Source organism: Sorex fumeus, unplaced genomic scaffold (genome assembly GCF_029834395.1).
Source record: "Sorex fumeus unplaced genomic scaffold, SorFum_2.1 ptg000008l, whole genome shotgun sequence".
Classification (NCBI taxonomy): domain Eukaryota; kingdom Metazoa; phylum Chordata; class Mammalia; order Eulipotyphla; family Soricidae; genus Sorex; species Sorex fumeus.
In genome coordinates, this window is record NW_026606065.1 from 76,100,935 (window position 1) to 76,118,276 (window position 17,342).

Below are 17,342 nucleotides of genomic sequence, written 5' to 3' on the forward strand. Positions count from 1 at the left end.
ATCACCTTGTATATGTTTATTTAGAGACAAAGTCTGGAGGTGTCACAAGGAAGTGTACAGCTAGGAAGAGCATGATTGAATGTTACCTTTTGCACTGACGGGAGCTGGGGAGATGACATCATTCCATACAGTGAGGAAGTGCCTTGCTGGGACATTTTCTTTACACATATGTACATACACATTTCTTGTAAATGTCTCAGGAAAAAAAGATCTCATTTGCCTTTGTTAGGGTTTGGGGTGGATAATTTCTTCCTCTCTGAGCCACACAAAGACTCCAACCAGTAATGCAAAACACAGGCAGAGTTTATCTAAGCCAGCTAACTGGGGTCAAGCTCTCAGGCACGCAGGCCAGAGCAAGACCCTGAGCAAGAGAGATGCTTCAGGTTTTATAGTCAGTGCTTACGTCATAGCCCACGCTTATAAATTCAAACAAAAACATAAGTGAAAAATGCAAGTTTCATTAATTCAAAAGGAAACATGATTTCAGACAGTACAAACAGTCACGGACAGGTCATCTGGACACTTTCCAGGACAATCTGATGGTTACCCATCCCCTGCCCACGTCAGGGTGGCTTCTGATGTTTGGGTTATGAAACTATTTGTCAAGGCTGAGTTTTCAACCCAGATATCCTTCCCTTACAGAGGGTCAGGGAGGGGTAAGAGCCGCGTTTTAAGAAAGCAAGACAGATCAGGGGCAGGCAAAATGGAGTTGTTCTTAGGCCGCTTCGTGTCCAACACCTTCAGAGCTCTTCCATTGAAATATACCTTATGCCAAAGAGACACAATTTGGAGGGAGAAGATTTGCTCTCTTACAGGATCAAGTACTGCTCTAAAAGCTTTACTAATATCAACTAATTCATCTGCATAGGGAGAGGCTATTATTAGCTTCCACTTTACTGATGAGAAAACTGAGGCACAACTGATATCTTTGCCAAGAATCCCTTTGTTGTTGTTAATTGTAGGGGCCAAACTGGTGGTGTTCTGGGTCCCAGTATTTCTTGGGGGCAGGAACATGTGGTGCCAGAGATCAAATCTGGGGGTCTCACACATGCAAGGCAGATGCTCTGTTGTTAGGTAGAGGTGAATGAGGGACTGGATTGCCAGGCAAGCTAGTTAAACACAATTATTCATTTTCAACTGGTCTTTAAAAATGTTGGGGTCCATGCCTAACATTGCTCAAGGTTACTCCCGGCTCTGTGATTAGGGCTCTCTGATGTAGGCAGGTAGACAGGGAAAGACCCTCAGCAATGAAACTTAGGTCAACAAAACCTCTGGAAGGAAAATTCTAAGACTGATCCACCCTGTGGATACAGAAAAGAGAGACCTGATAAGACCTTCAGCAGCAGACCCTGAAGAGGTTGGATCCTCTCTCCGTGAAGTTCCTCAAACACTCAGACATCTCTCTTAATCCAATTAACTAGTGATTCAGCCCCGAGAAGACTCCAGAACTTCCAGATCAAGACAATCTCAGAAGAGACTATAAAAGCCTTCTTGAACAAAGGTAGGGCACGCATATGCTGCCTGAGCCCATGTGCTGCTTGCGCTCATGTGGCTGAGCACATGTGGTGCCTGAGCACATGTGTCGCCTGTATCTCCCCTCTTGAGATGTGTACTTTCATGTTTTCCTGTCTAATGTTGGGATGTGTTTAGGGGCTCTCTCCACCCTTAGAGAAGCCCGTGTTCTCTCTCTCTCTCTCCACTCTCTCTCCACTCTCTCTCTCACTTCCTCTCCCTCCTTCCCTTCAAAACCTCCAAATACAATCTGTCTTACTTCACTGCTTGTCTACTCCTGAAATTCTTTTCTGCGAGGTGAAACAAGAACTGAGTAACCCTGGGTCCCGGATGGCAGAGGCAGATCGGGAGAAAGTGACCATCTTTCTCTCCTCCTGACTCACGTGAGTCACCTGTGGGGTCCGCCTACATCAACTCCTGATTGTGCTCCAGGGACCGTATGTGGTGCTGGGCATCAAACTGGAGTTGACTCTGTCCAAGGCAAAAAAACAAAATACCTTAACCCCTCTACTCTAGCCCCTCAGTCATTTAAAACCTCAACTATTTGAGGAAGAGCCTGTCAGACAGATCAAGGAAGTTACCAAAGAATGGAGATAGCAAACACTTAAAAGGGGAACACAGGTCAGGCTTCATTGACCCCTGGCCTGCACAGTGGCAGAGGACAGAAAAAGCAGCATTTCTCACCCATGTGCATAGGGCTGGAGAACAAAGAAAAACTAAAGGAGGGGGCGGATCATGGGGCTATGGACCTGAGAGGCAGCACTGGAGTCCCAGAGACAAGACACAGCAGAGCTCAGACCAGGAAAACGGCAGGGCACAGGTCCTGCGCCGGGAAAGGCGCCGGAAAAGGACAAAGTGATATTGTACACTAGACATCAGAGGGACATAGTCCTACCTACTTAAACTGTACAATAAAGAACTTTCAACATCATAAACATCTGGAGTCCTGTAATTTTACACAGACTATCTCCACAACAGACCTAAGTCCAGCTTCACAGTAATATTCCCACTTGAGTCACATTCCCAGTCCTGGCCCCAAATCCTGTGAACAAGACACAGTTAATTCTTTTTTAAAACTGAGGATGTTTCAAAAATGTATTGCTAGCATCTGCTTTCTTTTACAAGGTTTATTGAACATAATGTAATCTGTCTCTGAAGTGGTATAAGTAATAAAAATAGGCCGATGAAAATTTAATGTGGCTTCCCTTTTGAGCTTCACAAAAAATTATTCCTCTTTGTTTTCAGGGAAGCCAGACAGGTGAGTTCAGCTGTCATCTCTGGGGGAGACAGAGGACTTAGTTGCTGCTTTTTCCATCCTTTCCTTGTCTGTAAGGATGACCTTAGCAAAGAAGGAACCAGGTATTTTTTTTTAAATATATATTTTTATTTAGGTAAGTGGAGAAGAGAGAGAAAAAGGAGGGAGGGGAGAAGGGAGAGAGGAAGAGAAAAAGAGAGAGAGAGACAGAGATAAAGAGAGACACACAGAGACAGAGATTAACAGAGACAGTGACTAAGATCCATAAAGAAAAGGGAAGAGAAGTTATACACTATGAGCTGGTAATGGAGTATGCCAAGACCTGAATAGATTTTATAGAAGATTTTTCTCAAAAAATGGCTGCTGGGGCTGGACTAATAGCACAGCAGGTAGGTTGTTTGCCTTGCACATGGCTGACCCGGGTTCGATTCCCAGCATCCCATATGGTCCCCTGAGCACTGCAGGAGTAATTCCTGAGTGCAGAGCCAGGAGTAGACCCCCCCCCCGTGGATCGCCAGTTGTGACCCCAAAAGCAAAAAACAAACAACAACAACAAAAAACCAACCCCAAAATGGCTGCTGCTGAAGGCACAGATGTCTGAGGCAACTGTGGAGCTAGGATTGTTGCAGAAATTCCCACCAAGAGCTCCTGGAAGGGAGGAAAGCTGCTCATGAAATCACAGAAAAGTTCCCTAAATTCTTCACTGGCATCTGCAAGGTTGTAGTTAATCAATTACTGAGAAGTCCTTATAGCTGCAACTTGCTTATTCCTGTGTCTTTCTCAGGGGCCGGAGAAAAGGTTCTGTCTTACATTATCTCTCTGTGTCAGTGCTCTCTTCCTACTAGATTATAAATACCTCCAGGCTCTAAGCTCTTAGGCTTGCTAATAACATCAACTAAATAAGTAAATGACCCTCGAAACTTAAATTAAGGTACCAAGAAGAAAAAAAAAAACCCACACCCAAATAATGTTCTCCTTGTAAGTCCTTGTAAGCAGCTTTTGCAATGTGTACAAAGGGCAAAAGAGCTGCCAAGCTGGTACAACGGGTCATGAAAACACGATATGGGTTTCACATGTTGATTAATTTTAGCTCCCCAAGGGACACAAGTTAAGAATTGAAAATAAAACTGGGCTCTTGGTCTAGATCACCAGGTAAAATGATTTGGGGTGAAGGGAGGTTTTACATGCTTTACAACTTCCTTCATGGTAATTTCATCTTAAAACGCCTATTGCCATTCCTAGGAAGGCAGGGTCGGGTGGAGAAAGCGGGTCATCGTCTCTCCTGTTGCCTCTTCCCGCTGATGGCTGGGAAGACAGGGCAAGTGTGAGTCCCACGTCTTCAGCCACTCACTTTGCCAGGTCTCACATGTTAGAACGTAAAACAGGGCCCTGCAGCACAGCGGGTAGGACACTGGCCTTGCAGGGAGGGGCAGACCCAGCTTCCATCCCCAGTATCTCCTTTGGCACCGGGAGCACCGCCTGGAGTAATTCCATAGTGCAGAGCCAGGAGTCATCCCTAAACATCCATCTCCCGGTGTGCTCCCCAGCACTAGCAAAATCTCTAGTTCTCCGTTTGATCCGCTGGGGCAGGCCGAGTCCAGCCCAGAGAGGCTCCAATTTTGCCTTGAGAGCAAGCAAAATACCTCCCTGACTCGGTGCTGGGCAGGTGTCAGCTTTTAAGACTGCGGGTCTGCGTCGGGGTCAGAAGCGGGCCACCGTCCGCGTGTCTGGGTCCCGCCCTCCGGGGCAGGCCCGCGGCGGTGGAAAGCGCGGCGGCGGGCGCGAAGGGGCCCGGCCCTAAGTATTTTGTCCCGGCGGCGCCCCGTAGGCCGCGGCGCAGCGCTCCGGAGTCCGGCCCGGCCGCATCGCCATGGCTGCGGGTGGCGGCGTCGCCCCCTCCGCCGAGGGGCTGCGCTACCCCGAGTACGCGCCCCACTCGCCCCGACGCTCCGACGCGGACATCGACCGTGGTCTGGTGAGTCTTGCTGTTGGTGACTCCGTGCTCTCGGTGGGACTCTGGCTGCCGGGCCTGCCTCCCCCCCCCCCCCCCCACCTCCATCCCCCGGGTTCTCGTGATCCCGTTTGCCCCTGGCCCTGCGGCCTGGGTCGCAGCCACCGCCACCGCCGTCCCCTCCCCGCTCAGGGGGCTCAGGGGCTCAGTGCTCACACGCGGCCCTCTCGCTCGGCCCGATCCGAGAGTTTCTGTCCCTGCGAGGAGCTTGCATTCCAGAATGCCCCGTGCAGACGTGGGCCCTTGCACATGCTGTTTTAGAGCTCCTGGGTGCGTTCCCTGGGACACCTCTGTCCAGACTCGCGGGGGGGACAGGTTACGGGGGAGACGCTTTAACCCATAGTGATGGTTTAAAACGAGGGGAAAAAAGAAAAAGAAAACCTCAGTGAACAGTTGAGGAATAACTGCAGGTGATGCAATCAGACTTCCAAGTGCCCAGCAGAAACATAATGCGTGCTGCGTTCTATGTTTTTTTATTCTTATTTTTTATTTTTATTAGTGAGACACCATGAGGTACAGTTGTAGATTTTCTGTATTCAGCTTTAAAAACAGTAAATTTAAGCTAGCAAATTTTATTTGAGCAGTGCGTATTATTATTGCTAATATTTCACCATGTAATCGACATAAAGGCTAATAAGGTATCTAGATAGCTTACCTTTCCTGTTCTTTTTTTTTTTCCCAACTAAGCCTTTGAAATTCCATGCGTATTTTATATTTATTGTTTTGTTGTTTGGACTAGATTCATTTCAAGTATTCAGTAGCCACATGGGACCTTACTGACCAGTGTAGTTCACAGGGACAGAAGGGGCTAGAAGAAAGGAAGCTTCTCACAAGCCATGTGGGAAAAAAGTTGCTATATTTTTAGGACAGTGTTTGCATTTGGATGAGTTTTATGCAGGAAAGTGACAAAATGTCCTCTCAAAATTTTCTCAGCCTTCACATAATGACTTAGTTGGAGAAAGTCTGCACTTGACACTTTTTTCCCTTTTCTGCAGTAAATTTGATGCTACTTTTGCCTGCAGTTATAAATAGCTTGGATGGACAACACTCTCAGCCATACATTTTGTTTTCTAGTCATACACTCTCCTCTGACATCTCTTATGTGGACTGGCATTTACAAACAGTGCTTTTCTTAGTTTCCTAATAACAGAGACTATATATTTACTTGTAGTAGGGCTCAATTTATGAGCACTCAATTCAATACATTTCTGAAACAGAAGAACTTTCCTTGAAAGGTTTCAAAAGCCAAATGTGCTTTTATGGGTTCTAATAGGGGTACTTTTTAGGCAGGAGGCCTGGGTTTCATTAGTGCTGTCAGGAAGATCACTGCCCCCCTCCCCCCCCCCCATGGAGTGAGGAATGTTGCCGCTGAACATTGCGAGATTTGCCTCCTTCTTCCCCCAAAACTCTCCAAAATGAGACAGACACTCAGGCAATGGTATGAAGCTACTCAGGTTCATTTACTTCATTAATGCCACAGCTAGGATTCCAAATCCTATGCTCTTTCTGCTGTAACTTGCTGCCTATCTAGACATAAGATTTAGGAGTGTTCCAGACCATCAGAACTGGAAAAGAGGTTAGATAGAAGGAATTGCTTTATGAAGAGTGGTAAAAATCTCAGCAATGGCCAAGTACTTGGACAATCTGTGGTATTTTGAAAAGCAGAATAAATATTGATATTTTTACATCTATTTGCAGGCTGGGGTGATAGCACAGTGGTAGGGCATTTGCCTTGCGTGCAGTCAGCCTGGCCGAGCCGGATTCGATTCCTCCACCCCTCTCGGAGAGCCCGACAAGCTACCGAGAGTATCTCGCCTGTACGGCAAAGCCTGCAAGCTACCCGTGACATATTCAATATGCCAAACACAGTAACAACAAGTCTCACAATGGGCCCGCTTGGGCAAATCGATGAACAACGGGAGGACAGTGTTTGTTTTTGTTTGTTTACATCTATTTATAGGTGATTTGGGGAGAGTATATAGAACGCAACATATGAGTTAGGAGACTTCTTTAGGAGTTGAGATACTTTAGGAAGACTAAAGTGTGAGCCGGGGCCCTAGAATGTGACTCAAGTGGGACAGCAACCTGCTTTATGCCGTCTGAGGCCCAGCACTCACCCACACCATCGATTCATGGAGTGTGATCCTGTTGGTACTGCTGTTGGGGCCACAATGAGCACTACATACGACTAAATGTGTGGTTACTGGACATCACAAAAATACAACAAAAATAAAGGGAAGGGAGAGGGGAAAAAAGTGTAGAGGCCAGTCCTACTTTCCACAGTCCACAGCTCCTTTCTATAAAAATCTCATCTACTGTCAAGCAGGAATAAGTGTTTTATTAGAAAATATCATGTCTACTGTTGAAAAACATGAATGGTTTGACTTGACTGCAACATTGTGAAGAAATTTGTTGCACTAATACAGAAAAGCACTGTGAATGTCAGTTACAGTTGCAGGCTGATTTCAGCTATTTTATATATTGTCAGTTCAAATACCATGAGGTCCACAAGAAATGGAGTTTTCTTCTATAAAATTTTCAGCAAAGTGGACTCTCCTCAGTCTACATAGTAGATATACTTCTAGGCAGTTCAGTCTAGGGCAGGCAGTGTGGCTCAGTGGTAGGGTTGACTGCCAGGAGGTGTGAGACTGTGGGTTCATTTCTAGTACTGCCCCCCAGTCTGCCTAGTTCTATCCCAACTCTGCTAGTTTTCAAGTATGTGAAACCCCACGTGCACTGCAACCAAGTGTGTTACATTTGGCACAACCAAAATAATAACATTGAACAACAAAGGGAACGGAAGGGAAAAGGTTATGTTTATAGTAAAATAGTGCAAAATTGATAAATACATATAGATAGATAAATAGATATAAAACAAGTTCTTGACTAATCATCAACCAGTTCTATGCTTGCTGTTGTTTGTTAGAGTCTTTTAAAATCTTGGGGGATGTAGATCTTTTTTTGTTGTGTGGTTTTATCTCATACATTTTTAAGACTTTGGGTCAATAATTGTCCCCCATTCACCAAATATTCTTTTACGTATCCAAATTATTTGAAGCATCACATGGATTATATATCATGTATCTATATTTTAAAAATTTGATTAATTCCTTTTTATATTGTAAGAGTAGGCCAGAATAGTTTTATAGACAGGAACTTTGATTATAAGTTAACTACAAATTAATGACATTTATGAATGTCTTGAGTTCTTTTTGTTTTTGGTTTAAGGGTCATGCTTGGCTCTGTGCTCAGAGATCAGACCTGATGGGCCGAGGGCCAATTTGGAGTTTTGGGAATAGAACCCAGGTTGGCTGCATGGAAGACAAGTACCACTGTACTATCGCTCCGGCCTCTCCCGTTCATATTTACACAAGCAAATGGTTGAGCAAGTGAACTCGCACTTAGTGAATGCTGTGCATAAGGCACTATGATTATCTCATGATAATCTTTATGAATCTTTTTAACATTTTACATGTAAGAAAACTGAGGAAAATAGAGATTAATTAGTTGTTTCAGGGTCACATAGAAAGCTTTGGGACTTGGATGAAAAACCAATTTCAACCTCTAAAACCCTTGGCTTTTTTCTTTTTTAGCAAAATAGTACTGTTTTGAAAATGTGAGAGAGGAGAGCCAACTTAAGAGAAAAGAGTTCTGATTATGCACCATAAGTTGGGGTGCAGGCAACCCCAGAATAAGTTTACCTAAAATCTTTGACTCTTTTACTGTAACACATTATTGCTCCATGTTTTAAATACCAAAAATTGAGGAAACCCAACTCCAAGATATGGTATGTAGTCGTGGGTTTGATGGTAATTTTTGAAATCTTTCAGATGATTCTTTTAATTTCTTAACTTCACAGCAGAAAATTTGGTTTCATCTTAAATTTTTAAAAAAGAGGAAGGAAAGAATACTGTGTTACTATCTTTAAGCTATAAGCTTCACCCTCCAAGAAATTGCTGCCTTGAAACTATTGTTAAGGGAGTAAGAGTAGCTTTCAGAAAATAGGATGATTTGCCAATTATGAATAATAAGAAGAGAGTTATATTTGTAGGTGATGCGCACATCAGATGAGAGAATTCAAAAGAGAGTTTAAGCAGTACTTGCCAGGGACTGCAAAATCTGTAATAAAAGCCTGTGAGAGGAGTACATGACAAGGAGGAGGGAGATAAAAAGAGATCAGAGTGCAAAATTAAACATAAGAATAGTAGGGAGATAGCAAACATTAGGTGCATTTGTTTTTATTGAAGAGTGTCAGGAAGAATTTGTTTTCAAAGTTTATTTTAAACTTGGTCAGAGAATTTTCTGAATCAAGAAGTTTAAAGTTATGAGCTAGAGAGATGGTACAGTGAGCAAGCCTCGCACGTGGTGGACAGAGGTTCATTTCCCAGCACCTGTATAGTCACTGGATCCTTGCCCGGCGTGAATCCTGAAGCTGGATGTGACCCCCAAACCAAACCAAACCAAACCAAACCAAACAGAAAGCCCCCCCCAAAACTAATTGAACTCCTTTCTTCACATGGGATCTTCCCAAGATGTTTGTCAATAACATTTTACATGATTTTTAAAGAAACAATTGCACAAAGCCATACAGTAACGTCTCATTTGTCCCTTATCCATGCTAGTGTAGCCCAATGGCCTCTGCTCGCTCCAGGAACACGAAGAGCCTCAAACTGTTCATTCAGGGTCTTGATGAAGAAGTCTGACCATCTTGTAACACATCATAAGACACTTAATACCCATTTTTCATTACCACACCATATTTGATGTGGTTAAAATATAGTTTGAACCATGGGAACACCTGCAAGGGTGATTAGAGGCTGCCCAAAAGCCTCTATCCCTCTCAGAGAGCCCGGCAAGCTACTGAGAGTATCTGGCCTGCATGGCAGAGCCTGGCAAGTTATTTGTCGTGTATTCGATATGCCAAAAACAGTAAATGGGTCTCATTCCCCTGACCCTGAAAGAGCCCCCAATATGGCAGCATTAAGAAAGATGAGCAAGGAGAGGCTGGTAAAATCTCAAGACCCATCTAGGCTGCCAAAACGAAGAAGGACTAAAATGACTATCTGTACTTTCAATGCATGTATGCTGGCATCGGAAACATCCATTGAGGACCTGATGGTGCACACACAGGTCAAGTACCTCATCATTGGTCTGAAGAGATGAGAAGGCATCAACCACATCATACCACTTTTGACACTGGAGAAGAACTGTTCCTCGGAACATGCGACAAAAAAAGGCATCGGTGGTGTCGGTGTCCTTGTCAACACGACCTTGGCCATGAGCATTGATTCATTTGAATGCCTAACAACCTGAACAATTTATATAATTTATATAATTGAATGGATGTGGCTTACTGCTGGCAGTTTCTATCTTCGTTGTCTATGCACCAATACCCAACTATGATGAAGAAGAAATTGAGAAGTTCTACATGGAGCTGGAGAAGTTCTATAAAGACCACACCTTCTACAAGATCATTGTTGGTGATTTTAATGCCAAGATAGGACCGAGAAGATCGGCCGAAGAATCCACATCAGGACCCATGGCCTAGAATGGAACAAAAAGGGTGAGAGACTGTTTGAGTTCATCGTATCGACCAAGACCATCCATGGTAATTCACAGTTCCAGAAGGCTGAATCTAAACGTTGGACATGGAAGTCTCCTGGTGGACAATTCCACAACGAAATTGACCACATCATAGTCAGTTGACGGTTTTGCCTGACCCATGTCTCTGTTGTCCCAAAATTTCAAACTGGATCAGACCACCGTCTCCTTTGTGCAAAATTCTACTTCACGGAGTGGGGAGAAAGGGCTGCAAAGTTTAAGAAGAGAACTCCCATAATGACCACCAACTGGGAGCTCTTTGGCACCATTGTGGCAACATGGGAAGATGCCGTCATTGACGACATTGATGAAGAATATGATCGACTGGTTACGTTAATTAGTACATATTAATAACTAAAGATTACAAAATCTTTGTAGTTTCAAAAACTACTGAGTATATTTCTTAGGTCTTCCTACTAAGTTGTACTACTAGAGAGTTACAAACCTTATAACTATTAAGGTTATACTACTAAATTTCTAAGGTTCTTTGACTAGAGAGTCAATTTAGAGATGTTTCATTGTGTGTAAACTCACAGTAGAAAGACATTGAATCATTTTCATAATGTATTAGAGAGAGAGAGTGTGTGTGTGTGTGTGTGTGTGTGTGTGTGTGTGTGTGTGTAATTTGAGCGATTGCTTTGATTTCTGGGCTTTGGTCTGAATTAGTATATTACATGGTTACAGTACAGACTCTGATAGTCAACTTTACAACTTGGGTGATACATGTGGCTTTTTAGGACCTTATGTTTTTCTTCCAAAAAGTTTGGATTTTGGCTTATTGGTAGTGTATTATTTCTTTTAGCGTTCTAACTTTTTGATATATCTTATTGCAATCAGAAATGTAAACAATTTATATAAAATATAAATACCTTTTATCGATAAAAAATATTTTTATAAAATAATAGTTTCTCTAGTCCTAGAATATTGTTCATCCTCTTCACATCTTTCAAAACATTTATTTAGAAATGGAAAATATTTGGAAAAAGATAGCAAGTACATGAATCAATGGGAGAAGTGTGTGATGGAATTATGTGTAAGAAAGGGACTAGGAAAGGCTATTTTTGAAGGTAGGTTGAAATAGCTTATATTTTACATATGTACACACACATATATACATACACACATACATATATATGTGTGTATATATATATATATGTATAGGGCTGGAGCAATAGCACAGCAGGTAGGGTGTTTGCCTTGCATGTGACCTACCCAGGTTTGATTCCTCCGTCCCTCTCGGAGAGCCTGGCAAACTACCGAGAGTATCCCGCCCGCATGGCAGAGCCTGGCAAGCTCCCCATGGCATATTTGATATGCCAAAAACAGTAACAACAAGTCTTGCAATGGAGATGTTACTGGTGCCCACTCGAACAATTCGATGAACAATGGGAGGATAGTGCTACGGTGCTACATATATGTATACTGGTTCAATGCTCTGGCACTGCTGCTTCATCACTATGTGGTGTTTGGGAAACTGGGTCTCTGGCATGCAAAGCACACTCTCCAGCATATTGAGCTATCTCTCTGACCCAAAAGAGTTTAGAACTCTTAATTCAGTAAATTGTTGAACTAAGAGATATTTCAGCAAAAGTCAACAGAACAATAATATGATAAAGGATACCCATTGGGTTAAGAAAAATCTAACTAAAGTTTGTGAATTTGAAAGCGGTACATTTAGGGCGACAGTATCTCGCCCACACGGCAAAGCCTGTAAAGCTACTTGTGATGTATTCAATATGCCAGACACAGTAACAATAAGTCTAACAATGGTGACATTACTGGGCCCGCTCAAGCAAATTGATGAACAACGGGAGGACAGTGACAGTGACAGATGTTTAGGGCCAGTGAACTAAATAGCAGTGATGAACACATTAAAGAAAACAACTCCTGAGCCCGAGAGGTGACTCAGGACCGGAGACCCCAGTTCTATTATACTGTCCCTGTCTCCCCTGTGGCTCCCTGAGCACTGGGTGTGGGCCCCACTGTCCCCAGAAGGAACTGACTCCCAGATCTCATGAACTTTGTAGTTCCTGTTAGCTTGTTTGTTTGTTTTTGATTTTGGTCACACCTGGCAGAGTTCAGGGATTACTCCTGGCTTTGTTCTCAGGGATCTCTTCTGGTAGTGTTCACAGCACTGTATGTGCTACCAGGGATTGAACTCTGGTAAGCCATGTGCAAGGCAAATAAATACCTTTCCTGCTGTCCTCTGTCTCTCTGGCCCCAAAATTTTTGAGAGCAGATTAAGCTGAAAATTCAGTTCAGAGAAAAAATATCATAAATATCCCAGGTAGTTGTCACATCTGACTTCCAGATTACATACAATGGAATGATGCAGGGCTGCTGTAGCCAGGAAGTGTTTTCCCAGGGCTGAGATATTGTTCTGGTATCATTTGCCTTAAGTTTTCTCTTGGAGTTTTACTTTGATATTCTTGCCACTGTTTGGGCTGTCTGCTTCCGGTTATTATTTTGAGACATTTACATTCTGTTAAATAGAAGAGGAGCTTCCATTTAACCAGTTTTCTGGCCCAATCTGTGTTTAATTTATCCTTCAGGTGATTAACTGATCTAATCTGCATTTAACATTCTCTGAATCCTAACTTCTGACTGTGGCTTGTGACTCTCTGGGGTTGTATAACTGAATGTGAGAATTATGAAAAATATTAAAATTTATTTTGAAAGGAATTTCCTTATGATTTATCATCAGTAAATATTTGATATGTCCACCTATTTTATAAACCTCTGTATCCCAGAAGGAAATGGCAGAACCAGGCCCTAAGCAGACCAACTGAGTCTGGAGGAGATGTAATTCAGGTGTCCGAACTCCATTATTCAGAGTCAGCAGCTTCAAGGAAGGGAAAGCTTGTATGAGAGAGTACCATTGGTCAGGGAGGAACCAGCTGTCAGGGAAAACTGAAGAGAAGGAGCAAGTTTCTAGTTGATAGACACTGTTAAATATCTTCTAAAATGATCTTTCAGCCTCTCACCTGTTCTGCTACCTACTTTGCCCGAGTTACTAACTCTAAGATCTGTAACTGGAAATTTCCCCTATCAAGTTAACTCTTGTATTAAACAAAAGTCTTTTTACAATTTTTGTGTAAACTCCAGTGACTATATTATACATTTATACACTTAGAAAAGTTTTTAGTTAGTGCATCCGTGTTCTGAATTGTCCCATCTTTAACTCAATGGTCGTGCTAAACCTAACAAAATCTGTGCTCTTGATCAGGGCTTCTTCAATTTTTTTCTACTCAAGACCCCTTTGTGCCCAAGGAATTTTTGTGCAGCTCTAGGTAAAGAAAATGGGTGTACAAATCAAATATTTGCTAATAATAAATCATACATTTACTTAAAAAACTTTCTGTACCCCCCTGAAACCCCCAATCCGCACACCTCCCCCCAGTTACAAGATGCTGTATGGGGTCATAGCCCACAGTTTTAGAAGCTACTAGATTATTTGCAGTACATTAAGAATTATCTGATTGTAATTATATAAAGCTGTGAGTCTTTTTTTCTTTTTTTCTTTGGTTTTGGGTCCATACCTGGCAGTGTTCAGGGAGTAGTCCTGGCTCTCTGTTTAGGAATCACTCCTGGCAGTGCTCAGGAGTACTGGGGATGCTGGGGATCAAACTCAGGTCTGCTGCTCCCCAGCTAAGTGCCTTTCCTGCTGTACTACCTCCCCAGCCCCAAAGCTATGTATGAGTCTTAAATCCAGTGTCTTGACAGTAGGGTGGCAACCTGAATGTACCACAAGAAGGGAAATTCACCTTGGATCTTGGCTTAAATTTTATTTGTGTCACCATTTTACTTAAAATCTGGGTTTAAGAATGGAAGTACCTTTTGTGTCAGTTTTTTTTCAGTATAATTGGCAATCAAGGGCTGGAGTGATAGCACAGCGGTAGGGCGTTTGCCTTGCACGCAGCCAACATGGCCGACTCGAGTTCGATTCCTCCGCCCCTCTCGAAGAGCCCGGCAAGCTACTGAGAGTATCTTGCCCGCACGGCAGAGCCTGGTAAGCTCCCCGTGACATATTCGATATGCCAGACTCAGTAACAACAAAGTCTCCAATGGAGACGTTACTGGGCCCGCTCGAGCCAATCGATGATCAACGGGAGGGCCTTTACCTTTACCTTTACCTAATATTACCAAAGATTTATTATCCCAAGAAATGTTTTTAGCCAAAAAATAGAATAAGTTGTAAAACAGAATTTATTTGTTAAAAGAAAATAATAAAAAGCAAATGAGTAAGTTCTAGAGGATGTGTATTTTGTTTGGGGATTGTAACTCAGAATGTAATTTGTGAAGTCATTTTGCTAAAGCTCTATCTCTAGGGAAGTTCTTAGCCTATAGGAAGTGCCAGATTAATTGTTAAAAAAAATGTTTAACTAATGAATAATGAATGGCTCAAAGTTATATGCCTGAGAGTATTGTTTTCTGGTCTAGAAATGTCAGAAAATGATTACTTTCTAGAGAACGAGCACCAAGCTGTATTCATCTGTTATGTATCTATTTTATTGTATGCCATACTTGCGTTTGTCTATTATTTATTTCAAGGAATTGATATGTGTGATGTGGTGTTATATGCTCTCAAGTCTAAAATTTGTCAGTAGGCCTGCAGGGCTGAAACTTTTGGACGGAACTTGATTAGTTTTAAGATACCATTAGATTCAGCAAGGATTTAAATTTAGGATAAAAAAAATTGTTAGAGAATGTAGATGTCCTCATTTGCCCTTATTCTAAGAATTTTATTTGTCATTTGTTTGGATTTTGCTTTATTGTGCTTTGTTTTAGTTTTTCCCTTTTGTTTTCTAGTCCTTCTCATCTGCAGTTTAAAATACATTGACTTTAAAGTGAAACAAGTATAGATGTAGTTGCTTTTGCTTTTGCTTTTTTGCTTAATTGAAGTTTTCCGGGAGAATTAGTGCTCTGAGAGAAGCTCAGTGTGTTTGTTTCTGGCAGTGGGACCATAACAGTAGAGCCCAGGTAGATTAAAGTGGTTTGATCCAATTTAGATTGGAAAATCAGTGAAATTCCTGTCAGCTTGAAGAATTTGGAAAGATAATTATGAAAATGTTCTTCCTAATGTCATTTTGTGATGTCTGACACTTTTTCTTCAATACAAATTGCTCTCCCCTCCTCCTTTTGTTCTGCTTGTGCAGTGCTGCTTTTAAATTCTGCTGATTTGCCAGAAGTCTTTCTTGTTTCCATTCTTTTTTTTTTCTCTCTTTCACTTGCTGTTGTTTAAATTCAAACAGCTTTCTTTGTAGAAAGTGAACCAAATAATAAGGCGGCATAAAACTCTGAGTTCAGCAGAAAGTGATTTGCTTGTGATTAACCCTTGAGAATTGTCACTGCAAGATAACCAAGAATGTTCTTTGAGACAGTCTACTCATTCTTTTTTTTTCTATTAGTGGGTAAGAACCTTTACCATCCAGGTATTAGCAGTTCACCAACTGCTTTATTGGAACTTAATTATCAAGCTCATCATGGCATGATTTTAGAAAACTTGGAGAACTTCTGACAATCTCTCCTACATGCCCCCAGTTCTTTTTCAGCAAAAGGCAGCTCCGTTCTTCCAGATGTTTAAGCCCATAACCTTGACATCTGCTCCAGCTTTAAGATTTTAATTGGCAAGTAAAATTTGTTCATATTTGAAGTGTACAGTATGAATTTTATATGCATCGTGAAATTATTACCACAGTCAAGCTAATTAACCCCATCACCTCAGTGTGTGTGTGTGTGTGTGTGTGTGTGTGTGTTGAAAGAGATTATGTGTATGTATGATGAGATCACTTAAGATCTATTCTTTTAGAAAAGGCCAAATATTAAAATTTATTTTTCTTGTGCTCTTTGGCAACATATACACTAAAACTTGTCTTATAACTGACCAAAATTACCTTAGTCCTTCTACCTCTTGGCCCCAGGCAACACCATTCTTATCTTTGATTCTGTGGCTTCAGTTTTAGATTTCACATATAAGTAAGATTATATAGCATTTTTTTCTATTTGGTGTTTTGGGGGTGTGGAAGTACTCCACATTTTCTCTATTCACTTATGTCCACTGATTGACAGTGATTTTTTGCTCTCTCTAATGATTACATTCTCTTGCAACAAGTCTTTTTAGCTGTATCTTTAGAAAATATCCAGAATCTGGCTGCTTTTTCCAATCTCTATCACTAATCATGGATCCAAGCTATTATTATCTCTTTCTTGAATTTTAATAGACTCCTAACTCATCTTTATACCTCTGGCTTTGACATGTCTCAACATGACAACTAAGGATTATTTTAGACTTATTTTAGGTCTCTGTTCAAAATAATCATGTTTCATATCACTCAGGAAGATGCAAAAGCCCTGATATAATCCCCGTGGCCCCACAAAATCTGCTACTCATGTTACCTCTCCTCTCATTGCCTCCTTCTCCATCCCTCTCTTCTCACTTTTTGCTCCTTGGATACTGACCTCTGGGTATTCAGACACACCTGGCATACTTCCAGGCCTGCTTGTTCCTTTTATCTGCAGGAAGTTTTCTTTTTTTTTTAACTATTGACAAAGCTTCATTTTTCTTTTTATCTAGAAGTCTCCTTTTAATGAAGCTTCCCAGATCATTGTAAATTTGTCAGTCTCAATGTGCATATACACATATTTCCTTTACATGCCTTTTTTACACATGGTGTGTTTTTATTTTAGCATTCTTTATGTGTTTTTATTTTTATATTGTTTCTTGCCTGACTCATGCTAAATTGTAGTTTTTCAAGGACTGGATTATCCTTTGATATAGCCCTAGGATTTAGGTCTCTGACTGGGACATAGTAGGCATGCATTCTGTATCTCTTGAAACCAGCTGACCAGTTAGAGATGGGAGACAGCCTTCAAAGGGCAACTTGATAAATTCTGTAAATCTCTGGACTTCCTTCCTTCCTTCCTTCCTTCCTTCCTTCCTTCCTTCCTTCCTTCCTTTTTTTG

General features: G+C 41.8%; 1 protein-coding gene across 1 annotated transcript in view; it reads left to right on the forward strand.

Moving 5' to 3' along the window:
* Positions 1-4,546: 4,546 nt before the first annotated feature.
* Positions 4,547-17,342, forward strand: part of DNAJC15 (DnaJ heat shock protein family (Hsp40) member C15) — a 68,274-nt gene continuing 55,478 nt past the window's right edge. The window contains exon 1 of the mRNA XM_056109875.1: positions 4,547-4,742. Coding sequence (XP_055965850.1) covers positions 4,638-4,742 — 105 coding nt within the window. The 5' untranslated portion in view covers positions 4,547-4,637. The remainder of the gene's footprint in view (positions 4,743-17,342) is intronic.